Source organism: Lates calcarifer, linkage group LG4 (genome assembly GCF_001640805.2).
Source record: "Lates calcarifer isolate ASB-BC8 linkage group LG4, TLL_Latcal_v3, whole genome shotgun sequence".
NCBI lineage: Eukaryota > Metazoa > Chordata > Actinopteri > Centropomidae > Lates > Lates calcarifer.
The window spans coordinates 5,985,131-5,999,317 of NC_066836.1; the positions used below are offsets into that span (position 1 = coordinate 5,985,131).

General features: G+C 40.5%; 1 protein-coding gene across 5 annotated transcripts in view; it reads left to right on the top strand.

The window, feature by feature from the left end:
* Positions 1 to 14,187, top strand: part of LOC108884242 (piezo-type mechanosensitive ion channel component 2) — a 73,136-nt gene that overhangs the window by 41,349 nt on the left and 17,600 nt on the right. For all 5 annotated transcript variants that reach the window (XM_018678034.2, XM_018678035.2, XM_018678037.2 and 2 more), the window contains 14 exons: positions 2,089 to 2,372; positions 4,368 to 4,528; positions 4,986 to 5,162; positions 5,344 to 5,463; positions 5,950 to 6,150; positions 6,234 to 6,438; positions 7,110 to 7,211; positions 7,812 to 7,977; positions 10,562 to 10,805; positions 10,931 to 11,048; positions 11,598 to 11,754; positions 12,021 to 12,110; positions 12,871 to 12,989; positions 13,264 to 13,332. In XM_018678034.2, coding sequence (XP_018533550.1) covers positions 2,089 to 2,372; positions 4,368 to 4,528; positions 4,986 to 5,162; positions 5,344 to 5,463; positions 5,950 to 6,150; positions 6,234 to 6,438; positions 7,110 to 7,211; positions 7,812 to 7,977; positions 10,562 to 10,805; positions 10,931 to 11,048; positions 11,598 to 11,754; positions 12,021 to 12,110; positions 12,871 to 12,989; positions 13,264 to 13,332 — 2,213 coding nt within the window. The remainder of the gene's footprint in view (positions 1 to 2,088; positions 2,373 to 4,367; positions 4,529 to 4,985; positions 5,163 to 5,343; positions 5,464 to 5,949; positions 6,151 to 6,233; positions 6,439 to 7,109; positions 7,212 to 7,811; positions 7,978 to 10,561; positions 10,806 to 10,930; positions 11,049 to 11,597; positions 11,755 to 12,020; positions 12,111 to 12,870; positions 12,990 to 13,263; positions 13,333 to 14,187) is intronic.

Genomic DNA, 14,187 nt, shown 5'->3' on the forward strand with positions numbered 1-14,187 from the left:
TAAACAATGATACTGACTCACAATACAAGAATACCCACTATTGTGTTCATGTTCAATCCAGCAGACCTTAGTGAGTGAAGGATAAAAGCATTCATCCTGTTTCATCGCATACTCTACTTGATAATCACACTTCCACACCTTGTTAAACCATTATAACCACTGCTCTCATCATGCATCTGTCATTGTGTGCTTTGTCGTGCAGCTCAGTGTTACAGCGTTCACATTTTCACAGTCTGCTGTGTGCTGTCTTTAACTTTATTGTCTTGTTGTTGTGGATTTTTCCGTCGTTTTGCTGCCGCTCGCTCGGCTCAGCTCAGCTCAGCTCGTCTCTGCTTTTGCTTTTCTCTGTGTGACCTGTTGCCATCTCTCCTCTGCTGCCATTTTCTCACAGCCATGCTAAAGTCAATGGGCGTGTCTATCTGATCATGAATAGGTGGGTATCTGCTCGCTTTCCATCCATCAACATTCCACTTCACCTCGGAGTCTGAGCTTCCTTGTCCTAAATCCCTCCACCCCTCCTCACTGAAGTTTACCCTTTTCCCAAGATGGTACATTGATGATCTTCTGGAATATTTTAACTCCTGTAGTTTTGGCCTTTCACTCACAGGAATTATGTTCTTGTCCAGGTTTTGTATTGTATTATTTTGCCTGTAGCCTTCTCTTCTTATGTCTCTCTTACACTTGCGGATCTTTAACCCCCCTCCTCCAAATCCAAAGGCCTTTTCCTCAGTAAAACCCTAACCCTACTTCTCTCCAGTAGTTTCACAAATTGTCCAGCTTCTTTCTCAAGCATGTTTCAATCTTCAAAAAAAACAGTTCTTCCCTTTTTTAGTATCTTGCCAATGATCCTCACCCCCTCTGTGCAATGAACCCACCAAAATTACTCCCCTCCCGAAAAAGCTCGTCTCCCCCAAACCACTAGTGTTTTGGCCAGTTTTCATGCATTTCAATAAGGTTATTTTTGAAGGGGTTTTGAGTGTCAGTTGCAGCCTGTGTGTCGGTTTTCTCTCCTCACTGTTCATCTTGACTTCTGTGTTAACTTTATTGTTCTGAGCAGCATCAAGCAAAAAATTCCCACTCAGCAGAGCAAGTAAGTGTGACCACTGGGTAATGAAATGCCTGTCTTGATGTGCAGCCGGTTCATGCAAGCCAAACCCGACCTTTGACCTTGCTCCATTGCCTGAGAAGAACTTAAAGGGTTAATGCCTCCCTTCAGCTATTACCATTTATCTGCTGCAAGAAAAAAAACCCTCAGACAAAAAAACAACATAGATTGTTTTAAAGAATGCAGAAGGAATGTGCACTGCTTTTTAATTACAATGCCTGATGAAACGCTGCTCTGCTGTTCAGTTAGTGGACACAGAGCTGACAATTCCCATCCTAATGTTTGCATCAGAGCCTTTTGAGAATCACCTGGGCCATGTATATGAGGATATGTTGTATTTATATACTTTTGAGGACAGAATGCCTTCAGAGAGATGGGAATGAAAAATTCCTACCTTCCTTGATTTCTTTAAATTCCTGTGCTGTTTAGGATTAGACTGAAGAGGATAAGGTTATTTAGCACTGATGCTTTGTTAATGTTAAATCAGAGTTACCTTAAGTATCAGTTTACAACTTGTAAATTATGTCATTGCCAACAAGTCATAATTACAACAAGGAATCTCTGATTTTTTTAAAATATATTTAACTTGGTACTGCACATGCATGTGCCTACCTGACCAAACATACGTGCCTCTCATGCAAATCAATTGTTTAAAAACAAATATGTAATGTATATGTCTCAGTTACTAAATGAGACAGTTTTACTCATGACTGTATGCCTACATGGACAGTTAGTGCTTCAAGTGCTGAGAAAAATTGGGTGATATCGTCAGAAGCCTCAGAACAGCCACTAAATGGACCATGAGGAGAGTTTTTTCAAAAAGTTGCTCCCTGAAAAAAATAATACCTACATACCTATAAACAATTACGCAGGTGAAAAAATTCAAAAGTCACTGGACGTCCTCACAAGTATAGAAATACAGTTGTGTTTATGAGTCTGCATGCATGTGTCTTTGTGTGTAATTTTTCCTTATGTGTCTACAGACTGGTTCATCCGGATGGCAGTCTGGCAGACCTCACCATGCTCAGTGGCAGCTCGGTGGACGCAGCGCTGCACAAGGAGGAGGAGGAGGAGGATCTGCAGGAGGAGCGGGGGGAGTGGGGGACAGAGGAGGAGAAGAAGCAGGCCCTAGTGGTGGTGATGGATGACACTGACATGGCTGGCGAGAAGCCCGGGAGCCTCTCCGACGCGCGGCAGTCCAGCACAGAGGAGAGCCACCACTGCAGTGCGGGGACCGAGCCAGAGCCGAGCACCGAGCAGAGCTCAGGTACGGAGCAGCTGCAGCACAGCAGGTCCACAGACTTCAACAAAACACTGACGACGCAGTGAAACACTTCAGGGCTGAAATGAACCATTACTTTTATTATTAAATAATCTGCTTGCTGGTGCCACCCTCTTCCCCTGCACTGATCAAGTTCACACCCAACTCTCCCGTCAGCCACACGTCTTGATGAAGACGTCTGCAACAGCAAAAAGTTATATCTGTCCTTCTCTGTGGTGGAAAGTAACTAAATACATTTACTTAAGCACTTACCCAGTTTTCCTACATCATGTTTAAAGTGCCTGAGAAAAACCAATATATAAACATCATATATATTAAAAAAAAAACAAAAAAAAAACAGATGAGGTTGTTGCTGAGGTGCTCATCTGTGTGGTCGATTACATCGCAGAATTATATCACAGCTTCACACACTTGGTCATGCTCACCCCTCTCACTGTGTTTACAACTGAGACTCACATGTACTGTCAGGAGTGCAGAGACATTTTCCCTCAGATCTCTCTTGGACTGTCTGTCTCCTCAGTCTGCTCAGAAGACATATGTTGCATACAATCTTTAAAGGCCAAAGCTCTCTGTAAAAAAAAAAAAAAAAACAGTCTGCTGCCAAAGTATCTGCTGCCTGCGCTCTCACCAGCCGGCCGTTAATCATCTCAGGCAAAGTTGCTAAATCTGTTGTATTGCAGATTTTTTGGGAGCTCGGTGAGATTTATCTCCAGTTCTCTGTTCTGACACAGCGCGTAGCTCAAGCGCTCACTCTCACCCATTACGTCTCCCTGCTAACACCAACCAAAGCTGCAACATTAGCATATTTACACAGACAGTCACGCTGGTCTTAAATTAAAATGTTGTTTATATACACTGAAAATAAAATAGGTAATAAAACACGACCCTGCAGGGCCTCTCAGTTTATAATGAGCTGCAGGCTATACGAGCTATATGCTCTCTCAGAGTTTCTCATCCAAACAATGAGGCCTCTATTAAAACCTGTGATAATATGCCTTTTGTAAAAACATACACCCACCACCAAACTGTGGCTGGAGTTTTTATATCCTTTGTGAGGATATAAAACCAAATATTAAGTCTTCATTCTCAGGTAATTAAAGCAGCAGTTTGGAATTTGCTTGTTAATACAGATTTTAGCTACATTTCCATCCATCTTGATTGTATGTATATGGGGGAAAAAATTACATGAACAAACCTTTAACAGCCTCAGAATACATGTTAAACATATGTTTGGCTTTAACATTGCCCTCAGTTAAATGATATACAGTACACAGTATTGTAATTTCTTTCTCCCTCATTAAAATGCAGATTGTCATACAGACCACTCACTTTCATTTGAATTCTTTAACATAAACAGTAAATGGCTAATTTCTTCCCTTTGATTTGAACATTCCCTGGTTGGATTAAATTTCCATTTACACACCTTTTATAAACTGTGGATGAATTACAGGGCTGCAGCTAGGGATAAGCGTTGTTATTGATTAATCTACAGATTAATTTATTGATTAATTGATCATTTGGTCTACGAAATGTCAGCAAACATTAAAAATACAAAGAATTCAGTTTACTTTCATGGAGAAAAGACAAACCCAGACACATTCACATCTGACAGCTGGAATTACTTCTTGCCCATTCATTTTCTGTAGATTAACCAGTTAATTGATTAATCAACAGATTGTTCCAGCTCTCATGATTTGTGTTTATTATTTATATATATATTTTTATATGTCTGATAACTTCAAGATGCAGCTCTTATCAGATCAGATCTTATCAGAATCATATTATTGGTCTGTTCCAGCTGGAGTTGGTGAATCAGAGGACACATAAGTAAAATGCCAGGACTTGGATAATAGTGTTTAAACAGAGGACATACTGCTGTAATTATGAGGGGAAACCTGGGAACACTTTTCCATTTGCACCTCTTCAGTCTTGTTGTTTTTCCGTCTAAAGTGTATCTGGTTTTTATCTCTCCTTCTCCAGATCTGAAGAATAAGTGGCACCTGGTAGTCGACCGTCTGACTGTGCTCTTCCTCAAGTTCCTGGAGTATTTCCACAAACTGCAGCTGTTCATCTGGTGGTTGCTGGAGATCCACATCATCAAGATCGTGTCCTGCTACATCATCCTGGTCTGTGTTCAAGAGGTATGAAAGCCTGGGATTCCTCATAAGGAAAGAAATGTGACTTAACTCACCTGTGTGCGGCAGCAGGGCCCACTTATCATTCATATTTGACTCCTCAGCTCCACAGTAGCCCGTCAACACAGGTGGTAACGTGTAAGGCTTCCAGATGTTCCTGCAGTTCAAAATAATGAAAGGAATCTTTTCTGTAAAGATTATGCCAGAGTAACAAGTCCTCCACCTGCATCAGTACTCTCTTCCATGAAAAAGACAAGTTATTGCCGTTCTGAGGTGGAGATATAAAATTTAAAAAGTGGATCTGAGCCAAGTTGAATCAATTGGAAATAAACGTGAGTTTTCTACCATGCAGTAGACTAGCCAGGAGTTATCTGAGCAAACCAATAACAGATTCTTATTAAAATTACTTTTATAGATTGAAATTAGCTGTTTTGTTTTGTTGCCTGTATTGTCTCCTGTGCAGGTTTCTTTGTTCAACTATGTGTTCGTTGCATCCTGGGCCTTTGCGCTGCCCTACAGCCAGTATCGGCCCCTTGCCTCCAATGTTTGCACTGTGTGGACGTGTGTCATCATCGTATGTAAAATGTTGTACCAGCTGGAGACCATAAAGCCCGGGGAGTACTCCAAGATATGCCCTATGGTGAATATGATCAGTAAATGTTTCTCATCCCAAGTTATATAAACTACTGTATGTGCTTCATTTTTGACCCTTAGTCATAATTACTTTGTGTATCTTTTCAAAAGAGAAAAAAAAAATCTAAAATTTATATTTGTTCAGAACCAACAACAGTTGTTATTATTATTATTATTTCCATCCACAGCCAGACAACCTCACAAAAGAGCAGCGGGATGAGTTGACTGAGTCTCTGCTATATAAGAAAAATGATCCAGCCAACTGGGTGGGATTGGATAAGTCTGAGGACCTGCTGGGCTACCTCAGGGTGAGGAAGGCATTCAGCTCAAAGTTTACAGTACACAATGTTTTTCACAGCAAACAGTTTAAATAATGAGCATAGAAAAAAATTAAGCAGCATGAAACTGTATTCTGTCGATCGGAAGTTATGTTTTTTTGTCTGTGTTTTTTTAATCATGTTTTTTATTTGATAAAATGACTTAAAAGTTTCTGTACTATATCTAAACATGATTATTGAACTGCACAGTACTCTACTTATATATATCTTGTCACATACCTCTGTAGTTTCTCTGTTGTTATGCTGGTCAGTATTTCATGTTTTGCGCTCACTTCTTTTTTCCTACTCTCTTTTGATGTTCATAGTGTTCCCATTTATATTTTACTTCATACTACTTGCATTATTCACAGTCATGCACTGTAAATTGTTGTGTTTGTGACTCTCAGCATGCATATTCAACAAAATAAAATAATAATTTTACACAGTAAAATGTCCTCTCTGTCACCGTCTGTGCAGAACAACTTCTTGATGTTGGCTCTCTTAGTGTTCGAGGTGACCATCTACCGCCATCAGGAATACTTCAGACTGAGGAACAAGCTGTCGCCTCCTGCCGCCCGGGTCATTTTCCACGACATCACACGGCAGCACCTGGACATCGGCATCGTCAGCTTCATCAAATACTTCATCAACTACTTCTTCTACAAGTTTGGACTTGAGGTAGAGTCAGTTGATTTAAATGTACATATTTTATCTTCAAACTATTAGCTCCATCAGCTTCATTCTGCATGTGTTTCCCACAGACGTGCCTGCTGCTGGTGGTCAATGTAATCGGGCAGCGAATGGACTTCTATGCCATGCTTCATGCCTTTGCCTTGATAGCCGTCATGTATAGACGAAGGAGGAAAGCCATCGCTGAGATCTGGCCCAAGTACTGCTGCTTCCTGGCCTGCATGCTGACCTTCCAGTACTTTATCTGCATCGGGATCCCACCTGCAGCCTGTAAAGGTTGGTGATGTCAACCAGCTCGCACTCAGAATAACCACATAGTACGATTTACCACGATTTCAGGCTGCAAGTAGTTATTATTTTTATTATCAACTAATGTAGCAATTATTCTTGTATTCAATAGAGTAATCATTTAATAAAAAATTGAAAAATTCTCATTACAAGTTCCCAAAAACTAAGGTGATGACTTAAAATGGATTATTTTGTTTGCACCCAATGTTTTATTTTTATTTTATGCTGTTAAATTTCTGTCAGCTTTTCATTTAGCCCTGACGTGATTGACGGGTTAGCTGAAACTGTCTATGCTCTTTAAAGGTCATATCCCCTGGTGCTCTAAGTGTCACATTTAGCTGCATATTACTTGTTCTGAAAATGGTATGTCCTAGAAGAATCAAAATATATGTGTGTGTAGAACCTGCATATCTTGGTTTAGAGGTTCACTGACACCTTGAATTGTTCCATATAATTACAAAAATACATCATGTAGAAAAAACACGTAACGCATAAAAGCTGTTGTTCCTCTTCCTTTCTTATGTACTGTTCCTGGTCTTATTTGTTACCATGTTAAGGCGCTTATCGCCAGTCCTGTCCTTTTTAAAGTGCTCCACAAATAAACCTGACATTTTTATGCTGTTTATGTCTGATGATAATGGTGCATGTTTTCATTTCAGACTATCCCTGGAGGTTTCCCAGCTCTTCTACAGACTCCAATGTGATCAAGTGGCTCTATGTTCCAGATTTCCACACCAAGCCCAATCCAAAGTTCCTCATCTGTAGGTGTATTCAGTAAATATCTGGAGGAAGTATTCAGATCCTTTATTTAAGTGATAGAAGCAGCACTGCATTATAAAATAATCCATTACAAGTGAAAGCCCTGTATTGAAAACATCACTCAAGTATAAACATGTATTATTAACAAACTGTTTTAAAAGTATTTATTAAAAAAACATCCTGTGAATGTTTAACTGTTAAATATTATATTATATTATTATCACTGATGCATTAGTGTGTAAGAGGCATTTTAACTGTTTTGTAAACTGCTGGTTATTTTAATTTGCAACAAAACAACATATTTTAGTAGCTCATCACGTGTTTTGTAGAGTAGAAGTATAAAGTAGTATGAAATTAAAATAATGAAGTAAAGTACAAGTACCTTAAACTTGTGACTAAAGTTACAGTGATTGACTATATGTACACGTGTGCACAGATAAATTAAGGCTAAATATAACTAAGCTATTTTGGTTCCAGAATATTATTTTAGTTGCATTACAAAGCTGTAATTCTGTTTGGGCTAAATTGAATAATACATATTGATTAATTCATTCTGATATAAGACTTACAGGTGGTGTCTCTCCTCTCCTCTACTTTTTTAGACGACTTCATGTTACTGCTGTGTGCCTCTCTTCAGAGGCAGGTGTTTGATGATGAGAACAAGGCAGTGGTTCGCCTCATGGCCGGAGACAACGTGGAGATCTGTAGAGACCTGGACGCAGCCTCCTTCAGCGTCCACAACCCCGTCCCCGACTTTATCCACTGCAGGTACAACAACATTATACCATATATACAATGCAGCAGGAAGTGGTGTGAACACCTTTTTTTCCTATTAGAGTACAGTATGTGTTACTGTGGTGTTTCAGATAAGCAGGCTGGTAACAGATGGTTATTATTGTTATGATGGTGATTATTATTATTATTGTTACCAGATGTGTCATTATATTTTCTGGTTGACCGTCAATCCCATTCTCATGAACGCTTTATCTCGGGAATATCTTCAAATTTGGCACAAACACTCACTTGTACTCAAGGACCTTGATCGTCAAAGGTCAAGTTCACTGTGACCTCACGTGAACGCCATTGTGTGAACGCCATAAACAAGCCATTATTATTATTGTATCGCCAAAAACTAGAATGTACTATAGTGTCAAATACCAAAAATGCTTAGAAGAAAAATATATATTTATCATTTAAAAAAAAAGCACAAAAAGCACAAATAATCACATTTTTCATTTTTACCTTTTATTCTTTGTCATTATGATCAGTATCAGTAGTTATGACAGATTTCTTCAGTGATAGATAGATAGATAGATACGTTGCTGATCCTTTGCAGGAAATTACTTTGTTACAACAGCTGTATTTTATCACACACACCACAACACACACAACATCCAACATATCTAAAACATACTTATCTTCTCTGAGCTTGTCTGTGTTTTCTTGTCCCATATTTAAAGTTGTATTTTTATCATATGTACATCTTTATCATATGATGTGTGTGAGTGTAGCTGTTCTGTGTAAGTGGTGTAGGCATGGGGATCTAAATAAATCAGGAAACAAACTTGTTGGGTAAATCTGAAGTGGAAATGTGAAGAGGTATCATTCTCTCCACCTTCAGCAACAACCGCTAACGTACCTCAGGGTGAGTGAGCTGCTCAGAGGCCAGTTTGGTAGAAAGCTGTTGTTGTACTTGGCTGTAAACTGTGTAACTGTAGAAATCTTAAGTGGGGTGGTGCTGAATAAGAACATACTCACTCAGCAAATCCCTTATTCTAGATAAATAAAGGTAAGAAAAAACTGACAGATGACAGTAGCTCATGTCAGTGGCTTAGAGAGATGTTATTGAATACCCACTGTATACATAATTCAGAATTTTCTGGCCGTGGTCCAGTATTTGAATCCAGAGCTAGATACTGACTTTGCACATTAGAAAGCGAGTGAACAGAGGGTTTTGAGAGGCAAGGAAATAAAGAGCTGAGTTAGAAAGACAGCGAGAGCATCCTGACCTGTCCACAGTCATTGATTATGTGCTCTTCACATTCCACTGTTTTGATGCGCAAAGTGGACAAGTCTTTTATTAACGCACTCTGTGTCCATCAACAAGCCCTAGTAGAGAGAAAGAGAGCTGTACAGCCCGTCTGTCCACGCCACAGCAGCTCTGCACTTATTCCATCGTTTCCCTCCAGGATCAAATTACGGATACGGGGTGGGGGAGAAATCCATAATCCACAAAAACACTCTGTCCGTCACTCCGCGACTCAGACGCTTTTGCCCTGTACTCTAACTCAATAAATAGCTTTTAAGTATGGAAAAGGTATTTTCTTCCCCTGATGAAGAAGGACACTCACTCAGCTATTCCGGCCCATCAACGCATCGTCCGATCCAAACCCACTTCATCAGAGCTGCTTCCCTAAACAGTGCAGCTGTTGTTGTGGTCCCATGTTTTCCCCAGGTCCATCCAATTAACACACGTTGCTTCCTATGTTTTCACCGTGCACATCACCTTAATGGTCTCTCACATGATAACATCATGGATCCATAGGCATGTTTTTAGCATGTCAGACAAACACAGGACATGCAGTAGTGCCCCTGTGCTGAGTGACAGGAGTCGGGTTTCAGCTCTGGTTCCCATTCATTGATCAGACTCTTACCGGTGTCCTGACACTAAGTGATACACTAAGTGTGATTGATGGGCAGATTACGCACATTTATTATGTGGTAAACATGCATCCTGATGAGCAGCTTACTTCAGCTGGCTGGAGTCATGGCTGTAAAGTCAGTGAACATCTCTCACCTTTCCTGTCTCTGCAGCACGCTGTCAGTTAAATCATAAATTAAACCAAAAAATATATAAACATTAAATCCACATTTGGCAAAATCATGATGTAAATATACATCTCTCTCTAAGCTTTAAGTGAGATTTGAATGTGAAAGTTCATTTTTGTCCAACCGTTATCGTTCTAAGGAGTAAAAGCTTTACAAGCATTTACTTACTCGCTTTTTTCTGGTGCTTTCGATCACATCCCACAGTCTTCATTGGCAAATGGTGAGTTCTCCAGTGTCATGGAGCTCTGGTGTCAGATGTCATGTGATAGCAGGTGGTTAACATGGTCTTTATCTGCTGATTAAGACCACAAAACATAGTTGAAAACTTATGAAAAAAGCCTAGTAAGTAGACCTTGAATTCAAATTATTGGGGAACCACAAACGAGAACATGTCTGGACTGCGATTGCCTTGTGTGCGGAGACGGCAATGTCAGATGATGATCCTAGGAGGATCATAGAACAATAGCACCGATTGGTTATTGGTCTCCATTCACAGTCAGCCTTCCTCACCTCTGTCCTGCAGGTCCTACCTTGACATGCTGAAGGTCATCATGTTCAGCTACCTGTTCTGGTTCGTCCTCACCATCATCTTCATCACGGGAACCACACGCATCAGCGTCTTCTGCATGGGATACCTGGTCGCCTGCTTCTACTTCCTGCTCTTCGGTGGAGAGCTGCTACTGAAGCCGATCAAAAAAATCCTGCACTACTGGGACTTCCTGATCGCCTACAACATCTTTGTGATCACCATGAAGAACATTTTGTCTGTGAGTAGTCGTCACCTTGTTTATGAGGATATAATGGTTAGATTTTACTTTATTTAATATCATGTAAAATTAAATGTTATTGCAGGATACAGTAAACAATTATTTTCTTTTCGCTGTGTCCACAGATCCTGGCTTGTGGCTACATCAACACTCTGATCAAAAAGCAGTGCTGGTTGATCCAGTTGTTAAGTTTGGCCTGCACCATTAAAGACTATAAAATCAACACCAGACAGGACGATATGCGTAAGTGAACTTGTATCTTGTATCTCATCATGATGTGACCCTCAATATTAGGAGGATCATAAAGGCTACTAGTAGTCATACCATAGCATGTCGGTGTGAGTTGCAGCAGCAGATTGTGCATCCAAGATCATTTCTCAAGAAGTGGAAATGAAACCCACACCCTTGTTTATCTTTCATTTTTCAGGCCAGTTTAGTTCAGTGTGGTCTTCAACTTAATCCCACTGGGAAACTGATGTGCAGTGAGCAGAAAAAAGCTGCCACAATTTATGCATAATCAGATACAGATAACAGTCTGTGTTAATATCCTGAAGATTCTGTGCAGTTTACACTCACTTTCATGTGTCATTAAAGCTCATTTCAATCAACAATACCGTCACTTTGACACTTTGACTGCTCAGCTGCTCACATTCAAATAAAGGACCTGTTGTACCTGCTAAATCTGCTGATCACATTCAGTCCGACTAATAATTAACATACTGTGGTGTGAAAAGTCATTCGTTTTATACTAGATTAGACTGTGTGACTGTGTTGTAATGTTGTCTGTTCCAGCCGCTGAAGAGCGCTGTGAACTGCCCAGTAACGAGGCTGGGATCATCTGGGACAGTATCTGCTTCGCCTTCCTGCTGCTGCAGAGACGAGTCTTCATGAGTTACTACTTCCTGCACGTGGTGGCTGATATCAGGGCGTCACAGATCCTCGCATCCAGGTACACAGCTAACCTGCGGAGTGACACTGCTACCGGGAGGGTCACAGGATTGATACTGGGCCGGGGTAGTTTTCTCCATATTCAGATCCCTGCTAGTGATGTGGAAAAACAAGCCTCTGTGGGGGTTGTGGTTGAGGACTTTGTGTCTTGAAAACTGACATGCCTAGCACAATAGAACTTTACACAGTAGAAACAAATGAGAGCATGCATGAAAAGTAAATAAGATCAAACCTACAGATATTTAATGGTGTGTCTGTGTGTTTCAGAGGTGCTGAGCTTTTCCAGGCCACTATAGTGAAGGCGGTGAGGGCCAGGCTGGAGGAGGAGCGCAAATCTGTGGAGCAGCTGAAAAGACAGTGAGACTCTACATATTTAACCCAGTCCTAATGTTGTAAAATCCTGTGGTTTTGGTGGTGGGTTGTGGAAATTTTAATTTGATGCCTTTAAAAGTTGTAAATTTACATACGCATAATTTAGAAAAATCCTGCAGGATGTTGGTTGGTTTTCTTTTATTTAAAGGATAAATCACCCTATATTTTTGAATGGTCAACAAATTAATTGAAAAAAAAAACCTAGAATATAATTTGTCTTTAAGTTACGCTAAAACATCAAGTGCATAGTTACTTCTTTTTCAGTGTTTTGAGTGTCTTTGCTGGGCGATAAATCAGTGATGATAATTATTGCAATTTAGTTCTACATTGCAATACAAAATGAAAGTTTTAATATTTTTTGCCGTATCGCCCATCCCAAGACTCACCAGGTCTAATTTAGTCACAGTATTCAAGTAACCAAATATGATTCAGAAAGCCATTTAAAACTTGTTCTGGATTAAAAGCAACTTCTGGCCGAGTCTTTATTGTTTCCTGGAATCCGGCTCTCAGTATATCACACTACATAAAGTCAATGTATTTCCACCACTTACAGTTACCTTAGGAGTTACTCATGAGCTCTGATAGTATCCACTCACCCGCTCTAATGAGCACTCCGCTGTTACATAACATACACTAATTTCCATATGAAGCCTGGAGATGTTTATGGTCAGTCTGTTAGGCCCATCGGTGATGTTCCTCTGTGTCGATACTTCGTGGCTCTTCACCGTCTCTCTGATCTAATCAGGATGGAGCGCATTAAAGTGAGGCAGCAAAAGTTTAAAAGGGGCAAGGAGAAGATGCTGAGCTTGGCGCAGGAGTCTGGAGAAGGACAGACAATCGTGCAGCCCGAGGACGATGACGATGGTATGACGAAGCCTGCCAGGGCCTCTTACTGTGCAGTCATTATGAAAAAATAAAAGTTTGTGTAGAGTTAAATGGCTAGCGAAGCTCAAGGAAGGTGGGTGAGAGTGTATTTCATGCTAACTGGTAGCAGAATGCAGCCATGTTGTGTAATAATGTCTTTTCATCAGTATTTGAGCTAAAAGAGCAGCTTCATAGAGCAGACATGTGGCTTGAAGTTTATAGAAAAACTGATTTTCTTATGAAATGTTGCACTGATGTATTTGTGAAATTTTAGGAGCACAGCGAACGAAAGCCAAGACCAAAAAAAAGCAGTGGTGGAGGCCGTGGGTTGACCATGCTTCCAGTAGGTTGACCCCCCAACCCTCTTTTTTCTCTTCCTCCACTCTGATTGGCCCTTGTGTCCTTGACCAGAACGCTGAGGATTCCCATACTGCCCCTGGGCTCTGAAGGCACCAACATACAGTAGCTTTTCTCCATCCAGACTTTAGTCCTTTTCCGTCTCTATTTAAGGGCCCGTGTTACCTGTAGCTCTCATGTTACTGTATACTGTGTGTGTGTGTGTGGAGAGGCACTTCAGTTTTAAGACGATCTATAAAACTGTGTCAGTATCGGTGCACCGCAGGGTTTCCTTAAATAGGCACGATGAGACGATGAAGACAGAGAAAATGACTAATGGCTGGAGGTTTGCTCTTGACGTTGTTTTAAAACACGAACTTCAGCATTGGTCTCACCTAAAGAGCCCGCAGTAGAGAATCGCTATGTTGTAAAACATTTTCTTGCAAAGATATGAAGTCGACTCGCCTTTATTCTCAGTACTGGAATAAAGGATGAAGGGTTTGTTCATTCTTTGCCTGCAGACATGATCACCAAACAGGCGTTACCCAGGAGAAAATAAAACAGATCAGTGATCAAATATATAAAATGACAACCTTTACAGTCAGTTTGTGGCAAATACAAAAATACCAGCATCTCTCTGAGTCAATACAGTGACTGCCTGTTTGGTTTGAGCTCATGTCTCATATCGTACTCCATCCCCACATGACATTCTCAAATTATTTCTCCATTTTTATCTCTTTGTCATTTGATGTTTCATCTCCATTTCCCAGCATCCTCCCTCACCTCCCACCCACTGTGGTTCTGTTCAAGGACATAAGTCAGCCTTGTCTATCCCAATGCTTTTAACACTTAACCACTGTAG